General features: G+C 37.6%; 1 protein-coding gene and 1 pseudogene across 2 annotated transcripts in view; both read left to right on the top strand.

The window, feature by feature from the left end:
- STX8 (syntaxin 8) overlaps positions 1–13738 on the top strand; it is a 226396-nt gene that overhangs the window by 13931 nt on the left and 198727 nt on the right. Inside the window, exon 4 of one of the 2 annotated variants that reach the window (XM_006922384.3) lies at positions 5353–5463. The exons of the other annotated variant lie outside the window; for it this stretch is intronic. Within the exon in view, the coding sequence (XP_006922446.1) occupies positions 5353–5463 (111 nt within the window). The remainder of the gene's footprint in view (positions 1–5352; positions 5464–13738) is intronic. 2 annotated transcript variants of the gene reach the window in all.
- On the top strand, positions 904–1019 carry LOC112471430 (annotated as a pseudogene).

The following is a 13738-nucleotide window of genomic DNA, read 5'->3' as shown; positions in this document are numbered from 1 at the left end:
TTTTTTTTTTTTACCATGGAAATAAAAGTAGGTGGTAGTTTTGTCTGTTGATGTCTTTTTTGAATATCAGTACATGGCAAAATGTATAATTGGTAACTTTATATAAGTCTCCCACCTCCCACATTTGGTTTGGAAATATTTCTGCTCTCTGAAATCCAAAGCCTGGGCACCATTGGTGTAGTAGAAACAACACTGGTTTTGGAACCAGACAGAACTAAGATTGAAAACCAGCTCTTATGCTTCTTCAAGGCCAAAGAGCAATTTCGCCTTGCTCGACCTTAGTTTCATTGTCTATAGAGTAGGAATAATCATACTTTGCAAGATTGTTGTGAAAGTTGAAGAAAATATATTTAAAATACCTCAGAGGACTAGACTCTGTTAATGGTGGGTGTTAAATAAAAGGTATTATCAACACTTACTGTGTCACCTTGGACAAGCTACTTAACCTCTTTGTGCCTCATTTTTCTCATCTGTAGAAAAAAAAAGGATAACAAAAATATACCTGGCTTATAGGATTGTTGTGAGGATTAAATTATATGCGTCGATGGCACTTTGCATACAATAAGCCCTCCTTGAGGATTAGCTGCTACTTATTATTATATCATTATTGTAAAAATTGCAGATACCATTGAGAGCTTACAGGTAGTCCTTATGGAGTTTATAGTCATGTAAAGAGGTTATATCATAGCACACAGATAACAATAGTATTAAAATAGTACTTACAAATTGCGATCAGTGCTTTGAGGACAGTAAGGACCTGGCCTGTACAAAACAGATATTTAGTAGAGTTTATTAACTTAAAAAAAAAAAAGGTAGGACGTGGTTCCATAGTGTAGCAGTTAGCACGTCTGCTTTACATGCAGAAGGTCCTGGGTTTGTGCCCCAGTGGAGCCACAGTTCATGGTCCATGGCCATGCCACCCTGAACAAGCCCGATGTCTGATCTCGGAAGCTAAGCAGGGTCAGGCCTGGTTAGTACTTGGATGGGAAACCACCTAGGAAGACCAGGTGCTCTAGGCATAAATAATAATAATAATAATAATAAAAGGGTGAAATGCTTTGTGAGCCAGAAAATGTGGTCTCCAGGAGCCTAAACTGTCTCTTGCAGTTCTGTTATGGTACTGGGAAGCATTATCTGCAAACTTCCTTCTCCAAAGCAATTAATTTACAAGTAAGACTTGCCTAAATTCTTAAACCTACCAACTAAAGAGAAAATCCAGAAGCTGGAGTGGAGTGTGGCATCCTATGGGTCCAGCACCATCTTCACTCCATTTCACCTTAGGTTCAAAGTGATTACCAGGTTATAGCAGAAAAGCTGGACTCGAGGACATTGGTAATAGGTATTGGTAATGTGAAATCAGGATCTGATTTCATTTACAAGCTTACATCTCTGAATTAGCTATAATCACATGTAAAAATCATCCTAGCTGATGACAAAGTACTGTGGTAGTTAGAGCTTTTTCCTTGTCTGTTCTCTGACCTTCCTTGGTTATTTACCATGTCAGTGGAAGAGGACATCCCAGCACTGGCTACTGACTATGTGCCTTGTTTTCTACTTGTCATTCCTTATCTTGTCTCCACTGCCCCAAATTACCATGAGTCCACATACATGCAGTATTTTCTGACCACAGTACCCTTACTCCCCAATCTCCTTATGTTCTGTTCTTAAAATAGATTAAAATAAAAATTAAAGAGGTAGAGTGTTCCTAGTGGAGTGTTGGTTTTCCCAGATTTACATGGAGTCTCTGGGAATGTTCTGAATTAGAATACCAGTAATGTTATTGTTTTTAACAGGATGCTAAGAAGTGGCAAAGTTAAATGAGCAGCCCTGGGATCCTCAGGTTGGAGAAGCCCTGGAACGTTTGGTGGTCAAGCTCAGCACAGTGTAATGGAAAAGCCATGATTTAGAGCAGAAGGAGCTGGGCTCTGGCCTAGCACTGCTGTTACCAGCCGAGTGACTTAGCCACAGGGAGCCCTAGTTTTCTGGTCAGGAGAACAAAAGAATTAGATTAGGGGATCTCTAAGCCCTCTTCTAGCATTAAGTGTCTGGGATTCTGTTCTTCAGTTACTAATAATCTAGAAAACAAAATCACCAAGTTATACTGCTCTTGAAATTGATATTCTTTAATTAAATGAGTCTATTTGTAACTAGCTTCAATCTGTAACTAGTGTCTCCTAAATTTTAAAACTCATTTTTACTGTTTTTATTATTAAAAATACTTTCTTCCTCTACACTTCTTATTGTTTTTACCAGTGACTGTGCTCTCTTCCTCACCTATCTCTTGTTCCTTCTCATTTTTCAAAGGTAACACTGTTGATGGTTGGTATCTGTCATCCCAGGCTTTTCTAGGCATGAACAAATATATTTATACACACACACACACACAGAGGAAAGTATAAAAATAATTTGATTATAAAGAGATCATACTGTACATATAGTTTTGAAAGTTGTGTTTTTATTAATTGGCATATGATAGAGTCAAAGAATACAAAACAATATTTAATGAAAAGTAAGTCTCTCTTACCCGCTGAATCCCCAGTTCCCCCTCCTTAGAGGCAGTTGTTTGCATAGCCTCCCAGAAATTTTCTGTGTATGTACAAACATATATGACCATCTGATTTTTTTTAATAACAATGGGAACATTCACTATTTAGTTCTTTGCTGCTACTGCTTTTTAAAATCATTTTTCGGTTTAATACTACACTGCATTTTGGAGATTATTTCATATCAAATAATTCATGTAAGCACTTAGTAAATACTCAGAAATGTTAATTACCATTATCATTGGTACATAAAGAGCTTCCTTGTTTTCTTTCAGGCTGCAAAGCATTACATTGCTCTAGTTCCTTATTAATGAATTTTAGGATGTTTACAGTATTTTGGCTATTATAAATAATGCTGGAGTGAACATCTTTGTTTCCAAGTCTGTACAGATGTGTGAATATATATGCAGGAGGAATTCCTGTTGAAAGAATGTGCCTTTTAAATTTTCTTAGATATTTAGAAGGCAATGTGGCAATTGGTCGAACCTGTTTACATTCCAGCCAAGAATGTCTGAGAGTGCCTGATTCCTTGGCTCTTTCTAGAGCTGCCTCCCACAGTTTCCTATCTGATAGGTGCAAGTTAAATCATATTTCCATTTCCATTTCTTATACTAATGTAAAGCTGAGTAGTTTTTGTTTGATTAGAGTTATTAGTGTTTCTTTTTTTCTGTGCTCTGTTATGTCTTTTGCCTTTTTTTATTTGCTACAATTAAGTTGCCACTTGTAATTTTATTTTGCATATATTTAAAAAGTTTTTAAATTTTATAAAGCCAGATGTATCTTTCCCTTCATGGACTTTAGGTTTTCAGTCTGGACTAGAAAGATTTTTCCTACACCAAGATTATTAAAAAGTTCTCCTATGTCTTCTTTCAATGATACTTTTATAATTTTACTTTTTATGTTTAAATCTGTGCTTAGTTGTAATATTGCATTATAGTTCATCTTATGTTTGCTTGGGTGGTTGCATACTGAAAACCACAGATTGCCATGCCAGTATGTTGAGCATAGAATATAAGATAAGGCTAGTTGGTATTGTGATATAATTAACAGTTTCCACAATTTAAAATTCCCATTTTGTCCTATAGAATTCATGTTATAGCTTCTGTCATTTTTGTTTTTGTTTTCTCAGGAACTTCTTTTAGATAGAAGAAAAGTCTTTTGCTTTATTGACAATTTACCACAAATTTGAAACACATCAATATTTATTCTTGAGGTTGCATTGATCAAAAGGCTAATACTTTGCCCTTTTATTAATACAGACGAGGTACTTAAGCCCACTGTTTCTTAGTTACAGTTGCTACTTCATGGTTTCCAAGATGGGATACTTAGTGACTGTTGTCAAATAGGAAATGGAAAAGTGGTGGTAGTAATTTTACAACCATGGCACTCTGGAATGTTGAGAGAATTAATTTATTATGTTTAAATATCTAAAGCCATCAACAATGCTTGAATTTGGAGCTTTTATGATTTTTCTACTATCTGTTACTGGGAGAATTTTTTTACAGTTTTATTTACTATTTTACTAGCTAGCCAGCTCTTTCTATTCAAAATTAGCAACACAAGTTGTAGATTCACTGGGCTGTGGTTTTCTCATCCAGGGAATGGTGATGCTACTGCTTGATTCTGCCAATTTCTCAGATTTTTTTTGTGGGGAGGAGGGTGGCTAAATGCAGTGATGGTCATCCCTCTTTTAAAAAGAAAAGTATCTGTAAATTCAAAGCAGCAGTCTCACTAATGTCTTACTATAACTAGGTAATTGTGGCTGGAACTACTTTCAGTCATGAATGTTTCAGCTCTAATTAAACAAAGGCCATTTAATAAAAAAGTAAAAGCCAGATGAAGCCCAACATGTTGAGGTGGCTTATTTTTGTGCTTGCTTTTTATGTCTTAAGTGAGATACAGCCTTTCAAAACTGTTCGTTAGCTTCCTCTACTTGTTCTCCTTATGGCAGAAGTTTTCTCCATTAACATTTCCTTTATTTCTTTAAACACATACATGAACAAATGACCTGGAAGAACTCTTGTAGTTTTCTTAAAGAAAACTAGTATATAAAATTTTGGATTTAGTCCTGATTATTTTTTTAACCATGACTTATGAATTGTGTTAAATTTCTCTGGCATCTCTGGCATTACATATAAAGAAACAGATCCAAAAAGATTAAATAGCTGGTTTAAGATCATACACAGTGGTCAAAATAGGACTAACAGGCTTTGGACTCCTAGTCTGTGATTATTTCTTTGTAATTTTCTTCATAATTAAAGATCATGCATGTATTAAATAATGAACTGACGGTAACAACTTTTAGAATGAATCTGTTGCATAAAGTAGCACTTTTCAAAATATATTCCAGGTGTTAATAGGCGTTAATATGGAAGAAAGGGCAATATAGAAACCTTTTTTTTCCTTTTAAACAGAATATCTTAGAGTATTAGTCTAGGAAAACAGCCTTAACCACTAACACCTGTAACTCAAAACCTAAGGAATCACTGAGTCAGACTGTCCTGTTGGACAGGAATAATCATATCAGTCTTGGTCACTGGGAGGAAAAAAATATTTACTTGCTTTATTTCTCAAGGAGTTTGGTGGATCTGTGTCAGTGTTTGTAAGTCCCACTGCAGTGGTTCTATCAAGATCCTTTGCTTGAAGGATCAGTGAAGTTGAAGGTCAGGGCAGGAGAAGAAGGGTCTCTTCTAAATAGGATTGATTTGAGTCTGTAACAGTGACAACTGACTTGGAGAGCTCACTTAATAATGTGATAGGTAAAATGAGGTCATTCTCCCACCGTTGGACCTTAACAAGATGTCTGCAGAACACAGCTTGAAGGAGACCGAAGACAGAACCTATTGGACGATCTTGTAACTCGAGAGAGACTACTTCTGGCATCCTTTAAGAATGAGGGTGCAGAACCAGATCTCATCAGGTATGATATTTTCATTTACAGGGATTATATGGTGGGTGAAGATTTACTTGCAGAGAGTACAGCTGTTTCCTGAATGGCTTCATTTCTTTAACTAGTAAAATATATTCTGTTCATTTATAGTGTTTGCCTGTAATTTTCTATTTAGTTTTCATTAATTTTCTAGGTTTAGTAAACTGGATATGGTCAGGTAGACTATAGACAAAGTCAGAACAGCTGCATTCTTTGGTTGAGCTTTCAGCTATGTTAGTTGCCTTTTAAACTCCTGAAGTTATATACTTATCTGGGAAAATGTGTTTTTTTTTTTTTTAAAGGCATGTTGAGGAAAGGTGTCCAGATAAGACTAGTCTCTGGTTCCTGGAGGTAGAGGAGTGGTAATTGCATTTTTCTCTCCGTTCTTTGCCAATGAGGTGACAGCTTCTCTGTACCCAGCTCTGCCGGAAGACCTAGAGAAGTCCAGCTTTCCAAGGTTAAGGTTAATGAGTCGTGCATTGTTACATCTTTAGAATTGGCCTCCTCCCGGCTTCCAGAATTCCCTTAATATCATCGTGGGGACAGTCACAGAAGGAAATGAACTTAGGATAGAAACTTCCTCTCCCCCTTTCCCATCAGAGATGATGCTGTTATTGTGGAAAGGCAGCTTGTTCCGGCTTAGTTAAGTGTGATATGGCTTCCCAGGGGCAATGGTTTCGACCCCTGGCCACACATTACCAGGCCCCACCTCAGACAATTAAATTGGAGTGGCGGGGGGTGAGGGGGGATAGTAATAGATGTTCAGGTGATTCTGCAGCCAGATTTGCAAATCACTGCCCTTGGGCAAGCCGAAGAGGATGAAACAGTTTCTTATTAGTCCCAGTCTTCTCAGGAACATTTGATCCAAGATTTTTAGAAACAGATTGTAAAATACAGGAAGCTAGATGAAATCTTATGTTGTTTCTGTGGAGAAATAAAACCAAGGAGTCAGTGAGGGGGAGTTGTGTCTCAGGCAGAGTGTGTAAACAATGCAGAAGCCTCCAGTGGGCCATTCGTTTCAATATTTCTCTGGTGGTATGTGGTCCCTTGGGTACAGGAGTGAAGTGAACGGAGGAAGGCCATGCTTTAGGGCTTTGAAATCGAACAGGTGAGCAAGGAGATCCAAGGAAGAAGAGTACCATCTGTCAAGAAGGGCCTCTACATTGAAGGAAGAGGTCTTTTTAGTTCAGAGATTAAATAAAGGCACAGTCAACAGAGGGAGCAAGTTTCATGGGGTGAAGTAGAGAGGTAAAGATCAGAGGGGAGAAAACATCTAAATACTTGGACCTCGTAGTGGTGGAGGTGGTCACTAGGACGAATAGTAAATTACTGCTGGATATGTCAGGCCCTGCTTATTGCTTATCATTGTGTCATTTTGTGATGTAGAAGGAGCCAACTTATTCGTTAGGCCTTTATGCTTTTGTTGTTGTTTTGGCCCCCTCTTGTTTATCACCCCTTTCTTCCCTGTGGTTACCTATATCCTTGCTATTCAAAGTGTGGCCTTGTAGGAACAGTGGCAAGGTTACCTGGGTATGTTAGAAATGCAGAATCTCAGATGCCACTCCAGCCCCACTGAATCTGAATCGACATTTAAACAAGATACTCAGGCTATTTGAATGTACCTCACAGTTTGAGAAATACTGCTTTATATCATTTGTTTGTAATTGTGGCACTTAAGAGGCTTATAAAAAAAATTTTAAAAAGGAAGAAAGGAGACAGAAAAGAAAAGAATAGAAATACAAGTGTCTGGACCACATACTTGCCGAGTCTGAATTAGTAGTCTGGCAAGAGGCCTGGGGGACACTCCTCAGGTGATTCTAACAGGTGACAGGTTAGAACCACTGCTTTCTGTCACGGTATACCAGAAGTGAGAGCTAATGGCTTATGTCTGCTGTGTGTTTTCTGTGTGCCAGGCATTATGCTAAGCTCTTAATGGGCCTTTGCTCAGGAGATCTTTATAATGTCTTAATTTACAGGAGAGAAACTGAGTTTCAGAAGGATTAGGTAACTTGCACAAGATTCTAGAATTAATCAGTCTCAGAGTTTGAATTTCCTCTAGATCTGTGTGTCTTCAGATGTGAACTCTCCATAGAAAGCTGGACCAGGAGTTAGAAGGACTCAGCTCTGTTGTTTACAACTCACTTGGTCATCTTGGCTTCAACATCATTGACCTTAAGATGGAGATGGGTGTTCTGCCTCGTTTTCATTGTTGTTTGGACCAGACAAGGTGATTGCTATGCGAAGAGCTTTGTAAGCTCTAAAACCTTTACAAAAATCAAATGTTATTTCAGGAGCATAGTGTCACCATCAGGGTAGCGGGGAGTTTATGCTGTCTACTTTGTTCCCAAGAGTCCTCCTGTCATTCCTGTCCACTTCCTGAGTGCTGGAGAGGGACCTGGCCTCCTTGGCCAGTCTTGTTCCATGTTCTGAATCTGATCCTCTGCCCTCCCATTTTCCCTTTCCAAATCTTGTTCGTGTCCCCTTTCCTCAGTGTCCAGTGCTGTTTGTTGTCTTATTAGTAAACAGTCACACATTCATTCTTGCAATGAAACCTATGGCTGGCAGTGACTTACCTTCTGGAGGTAGTTTAGCTGAAGCCTCCTTGAACCCAAAATAAATTAATTGTTGGGAGAATTTTAGGGGATTTGGAAAGTTGGTGGCAAAGGTATTTGGCTTGGAGGCCTACTGAGACCTCTGAAGTCCTACCAGTAGGACTGCTTTCTGCTCCTCCTGTGTTTAAGGCTGGTGCACGTGGTGGACTTCAAGGTATTACTTGGTAAACAGCTGGGGAAGCGTGGGGACAGAGAGACCAGACTGAGAAGGAACTATGAAACAAAGATAACTAAAGTCCTGAGGGTTTGATGTAATTTAGGAAACCAGCCAGGCTTTTTTATATGCTCTCAAAATGAAACCGAGGGAAACACATATATTATACTTTTTGTTTGAGAAGTCTAGGTTAGTTCAAATGAGCTTCCAGAAGAATTTTGTTTAAAAGTATGTGAGCATTATAGAGTAAAGGTGACCCCTGAGGAGTGATGGAAGTAAAAATGGACATAACATAGTGATGGTCTATTCCAGGTGGTATGGAGTCTGGCTGAGAGTAAGAAACCAATGTGGCAATTAGATACTAATCACCATGAAGAAAGTAAATTATTGAGGGTAAAAAGAGGAAAGAGAATGGTAGGTGGCCTGGAAGGTGAATTACTGGTGAATATGTGTACACATACTTGCTTATATTAGTTTGCTAGGGCTGCTATAGTGAAGTACCACAGATAAGGGGGGAGTGGATGGTTAAACATCAGAAATGTATTTTCTGGAGGCCAGAAGTCCAAGATCAAGTTGTCATCAGGGTTGGTTCCTTCTGAGGTCTATGATGGAAGGATCTGTTCTAGGCTTCTCTCCTTGGCTTATAGATGACCATCTTCTCTCTGTGTCTTCACATTGTCATTTTTGGGAGTGTGTCTGTGTCCAAATTTCCTCCTCTTATAGAGATACCAGCCATATGGATTAGGGTCTATTCTAATGACCTCATTTTAATTTAATTACCTCTTTAAAGAACTGTCTCCAAATATTATTACACTTTGAAGTACTGGGTGGTAGGATTTCAACATGAATTTTTGTGGGGACACAGTTCAGCTTATAACTGTCCAAAAAGAGCAATCCTATAGACATTTCATTAGAATCTGATCAATAAGAAAATGCATGCTAGATAAAACCATCTTCAAATGCTATGTAGAAAAATCCCTGGGAATCTATTCAAGGGCTATGAAATGGACACTCAGATAGCATTGACCCAATTCGTCAGGGAGGGTGGCACCATTGTAGAATTACTAGAGGCAAACAATGTAAGTATAGGGATAAGCAAATGAACAAATGTTCAAGTCAAAGTAGATTGCTAGAAATAGGTTAGATTTGGGGTCTCAGTTTCTGGTCTTTGATTTTACTCACCTGCCTATGTCAAAGTGTAATTTTTGCCTTTTTAATCTATATATCTATATATCTATGTATCTATGTATCTATGTATCTATCTATCTATCTATCTATCTATCTATCTATCTATCTATCTAGTGCCAAAACCCAGGAATGAACCAAATTTTTGCCTTTTTAAAACCCCTAGTTTCCACATGTGAGGCTCCCCTTCCATTCCCAACTTTCATACCCTAATAATTCTTCCGGTTGGACGTAGCCTTCTGAAGATCTGAATGCAATCATAGACAAGACCAGTGTCAGCTCACAGTTCAACCTTGCCCTCTTGCTTCCAGATTGTCAAGTTACTTAGTCATTTCTAATACCAGCTGTCGAGACTCTCAGCTCTATCTTTGGAGAAACTCTATTCTCTCTTCTGCCAGTCGGTTTCCCTGATATCTCTGATGACTCACAAAGATTTCCTCAGTCCTCCTCACAGTCAGCTCCTAGCTCTGGGCTCCGCCAGCGTTTTTATTCGCTTCTGTAATCTGTGGTCTCGTCCAGCATTTTCGTTCATGTTTGAAATTCTTTATATCAATGCGGGTTTCCTTGTCACTGTGGAGCAGGTAAGTCGTGGCATATGTCTTTCCTTTAGGTCATGACCTACAGAAACACATTGGCCAAAAAAGCCTTGTCAGAACTTTAAAATGCTGTACATGTGCTCTCTATGGCACATTTGTCATTAATGCTAAATTATCACCACAACACATTTACTGTTGGAAAGTGGATTAATCTGCTAAGCAGTATTTCAAAGCCCCATGATAACTGGCAGCAATCCCACAAGATCGGTTTACTTGACCAGAACTCACCTGGAACCTGTAGATTTTCTGTCCTCCCTGTCCTCTCTCATTCCTACCCAAACACTTGGTCTCCTCTCTCTTCTCCATCTCTCATTCCCAGGGGTCCTTCTGCCCCTCCCTTTCCTCCTTTTTTCTCTTCCTCTTCATATGTGGCCTTATTAAGGAGAGAAGAGTATTGTCAAACTTCAGTTTGGATTAGCATTTCCTTTAGACAAACATTAATGTGTAGCTGTCTGTGACAGAATCTTAGTTTTGCCTTAAGGATTACTGATCATTATTCTAAAGCAGCAAGCCTTGATGTGAGACTTTGGTCTAAATAAGCAATGGTTGACTAATTTAGGGAATTTGGAAACTTGTTAAAGAAGTTTCTGTATAACAATGTCTCTTAGAAGAAGATAAGCCGTGACTTATAAAGCAATGACACAGCTTCTGATTGAAAATCCTGCTGCCCTTTATATTTGAGAGCATTGCTAAGTCTCACAATTAGTTAAATCTTTGTAAAAAGAAAAAAAAAAAAAAAACCTCATTGCATACTCCACTGCCCTGTGACCATCTCAAAGATTATGAGATTAACTCAGTTGTAGTGGGTGGCTAATTGGCTAACCTTTAATCTTCACACTACCAACTATACTAAGGATTATAGGAAATAGGAAGCTATTTAGGGGTTTAGGTGGTAGTTACGTGTCATGAATGGTATATTAACAAGCAGACCAATTGCTATAAGCAAAAGAATAGAAAATGATAATGAAATGTAAACATTTTATTTAAATTTAATTTCAGATATTTACTTTTTCTTTGAGCTGTTAAAAAAGGTACAATACTTCCAATTTATGTTACATATCACTGTATTGGCAGCCAAGGTGGGCAAAAGAAATTTACTTTAAATATTACATGGAAAATACTCCTAGTTCCCCATTTTACATTGTTGAATGTTTTATTGCAATTTAAAGCTTGGTTTATAAGAAACATGATTTGTATCTGATAATACTGAGATTTCCTAAAGAATCATTGATTTATACTTTATGTTATTAATACATGACCAACCTACTCCTCTACAAGTAGTAAATTGCTAAGGAATATACACTTGCATCATTAGCCTACTCATGTGAGACAATGAATAAGTCATAATTATTTATCCCTTTTACTTATGTCCCAGAAATACACTAATTTCCTAGGTTTTCTAACATGTAAAGGATGTGTTGAAATCAGAAAAGCTTTGCTTTTCTCTCTATTTCAGTGAGCCCAAAGATAGTTGAACCAAAGCGGTATTAAGTACAGTCAGGAATATTAAAATTCCCTGCTGATTTAATAAAAAATAGTTAAGAAGGCAAAAATGTTGTGGTAAATAGAAACCTTTCATTAAGTAGATATTTATTGAGTCTTTACTATGTGCCAAGTACTCGTACCAGAAATATGGTAGCTAATACCGGAAATATGGTAGCAAAAAAACTCAAAACAACAAGAAATACCTAGTTTGTGCATTTGAACTATGTACAGTTTAGTGAAAGAGACAGACATGAATTGAAGAATCATATAAATAAGTAAAGTACGTTTAGCAGAAAAGTACTGTATATTGTGCTTTGAGAGAGTATCAGTGGGGAGCTGAGTTAGCTAGGGACCAAAGTGTAGCACTGTGCTTGATATTTGCTCAATGAATAAAAATCTTTACATTGTTTTCTGTGTTTTTCATGACTCCTAACCCAGAGTTGGGTATATGATAGGCACTTAGTAAATTTTTGTTGGTTGAAGGGTTGGCTGAGTCAGGATGTGGTAGCCTGGGCTCTGATGAAACAGTCAGAATGTCAAGAGTTTATCCCATGAATGTCAAGAGTTTATCCCATGAAAGTTTTCTTTTTGCCTGCCTCATATAAAGTCTAGTGATACTCCAGGACAGCAACCTTCAAAAGGTGACTCAGGGATTTAGGTTGTTTCCATCTATGGCTGTGCTATCTTGACACAAGGCCTCCATATTTACTGTAATAGGAGAAGTGGGAGGATGTGGAGAACTCACATCCCTTTATATGCTGTGGCCTGGAATTTTCATATGTACAACACATTGGCCATAACCAGTCACATGGCTTGAACCTACGTGCAAGCGAGACTGGGAAATGTAGTCTTTGTTTACGAAGAGGAAAATGAAGTGGGACTTGGCGAGTCTGGCTCACTGATTATTTTGGGTGCTTTGATGGAAAAGTAAGTAACTTTGGTAGTCTGGCTACCTTCTTTATTTTTATTAAGTTTATTGGGGTAACATGGGTTAATGCAGTTATATAATTTTCAGGTGTACATTATCATTTGACATCTGTATATTCTATTGTGTGTTCACCACCGAAAGTCCAGTTTCCTTCACATATTTGATCCCCTGTCTGGCTACCTTCTTAGTCAGCAAAGATTAGAATCAGTGTTTAATAGAGGCACATGAGGTGAACTGTGGTGGGATTTGTTCATCTTTCATAATGTGCATTCTTGTCAGGTAGAGGAAACATAAGCGAAACATAAGTACAAAAGGGTATGACAATGAAGACTAGAAGGGGATGTTGTGTCTGTAGAAGTGAGAGGAGGAGGACTATGTAAAGCATATAAAGGGACTGAAAAGATGTGCTTGTTGTCCTTACCCAGTTTACACAACCAAGTAGGCAATTAGCTGCTACACTAGTGTAGCAGTTAGGATGCCCTCAGCTGCAGATAACATCATCGTACTCAAAATGGCTCAAATAAGAAAAATATCTTTATATAAGAAGTGCCAAGTTAGAGAATTGAGGGGGATGGTTAATTCTACAGCCCAGTGATGTCATCGTGGATCCAGGTTCTCGCTGTCTGTGCAGTTTGCCTTTCTCAGAGTGTTATCATTGTCATCAGGCTGACTCATCTCAAACACATTCCAAATAATAGAAGAAGGAGGGTGTATTTTGCATATGTAATATGTTCACATGGCTAAGAAATTTAAAAAGCATGTAACAATATTCAATGATAAGCCTCCTACTATGTTTCCTTGACATAAGTATCATTGTTAATTTTTGGCATATTCTTCCAGGGTTCTCTTAAGTATATACTAGTAAATATGAATATATTTTATTATTTTCCTCCGTCTTTTACACAAATAATAGCATATTATACATAACATTCAACAACATTCTTTTGTCTTCTAATCAGCTATAACAGGGTTCCGTCATTAGATTTTATAACCTTATATTTCATTGTATGCACATAACACAATTTATTTAACTAGTCTCCTAATAAGAGAGATGTGTGTTGTTTCCAGTCTACAATGTTACACACACACACACATATATATTTAACACATATTTTTTCTATTAAAAAAATATAGTGGTTAATAAATAACTTTATATGTAAGAGGTTACATATGTGTGAGTCTGCCTCTAGATAAGTTCTTAACAGTAGGATGGCTGGGTCAGAGGGTATATGCATTTATAATTTTCATCAAACCAATTTAAATTTGTGCTAGCAATTTATGTGAATGCCTGTTTCTACACAGTCTT

Source organism: Pteropus alecto, unplaced genomic scaffold (genome assembly GCF_000325575.1).
Source record: "Pteropus alecto unplaced genomic scaffold, ASM32557v1 scaffold398, whole genome shotgun sequence".
Classification (NCBI taxonomy): Eukaryota; Metazoa; Chordata; class Mammalia; order Chiroptera; family Pteropodidae; genus Pteropus; species Pteropus alecto.
This window is presented reverse-complemented; position numbering and strand designations above follow the sequence as displayed.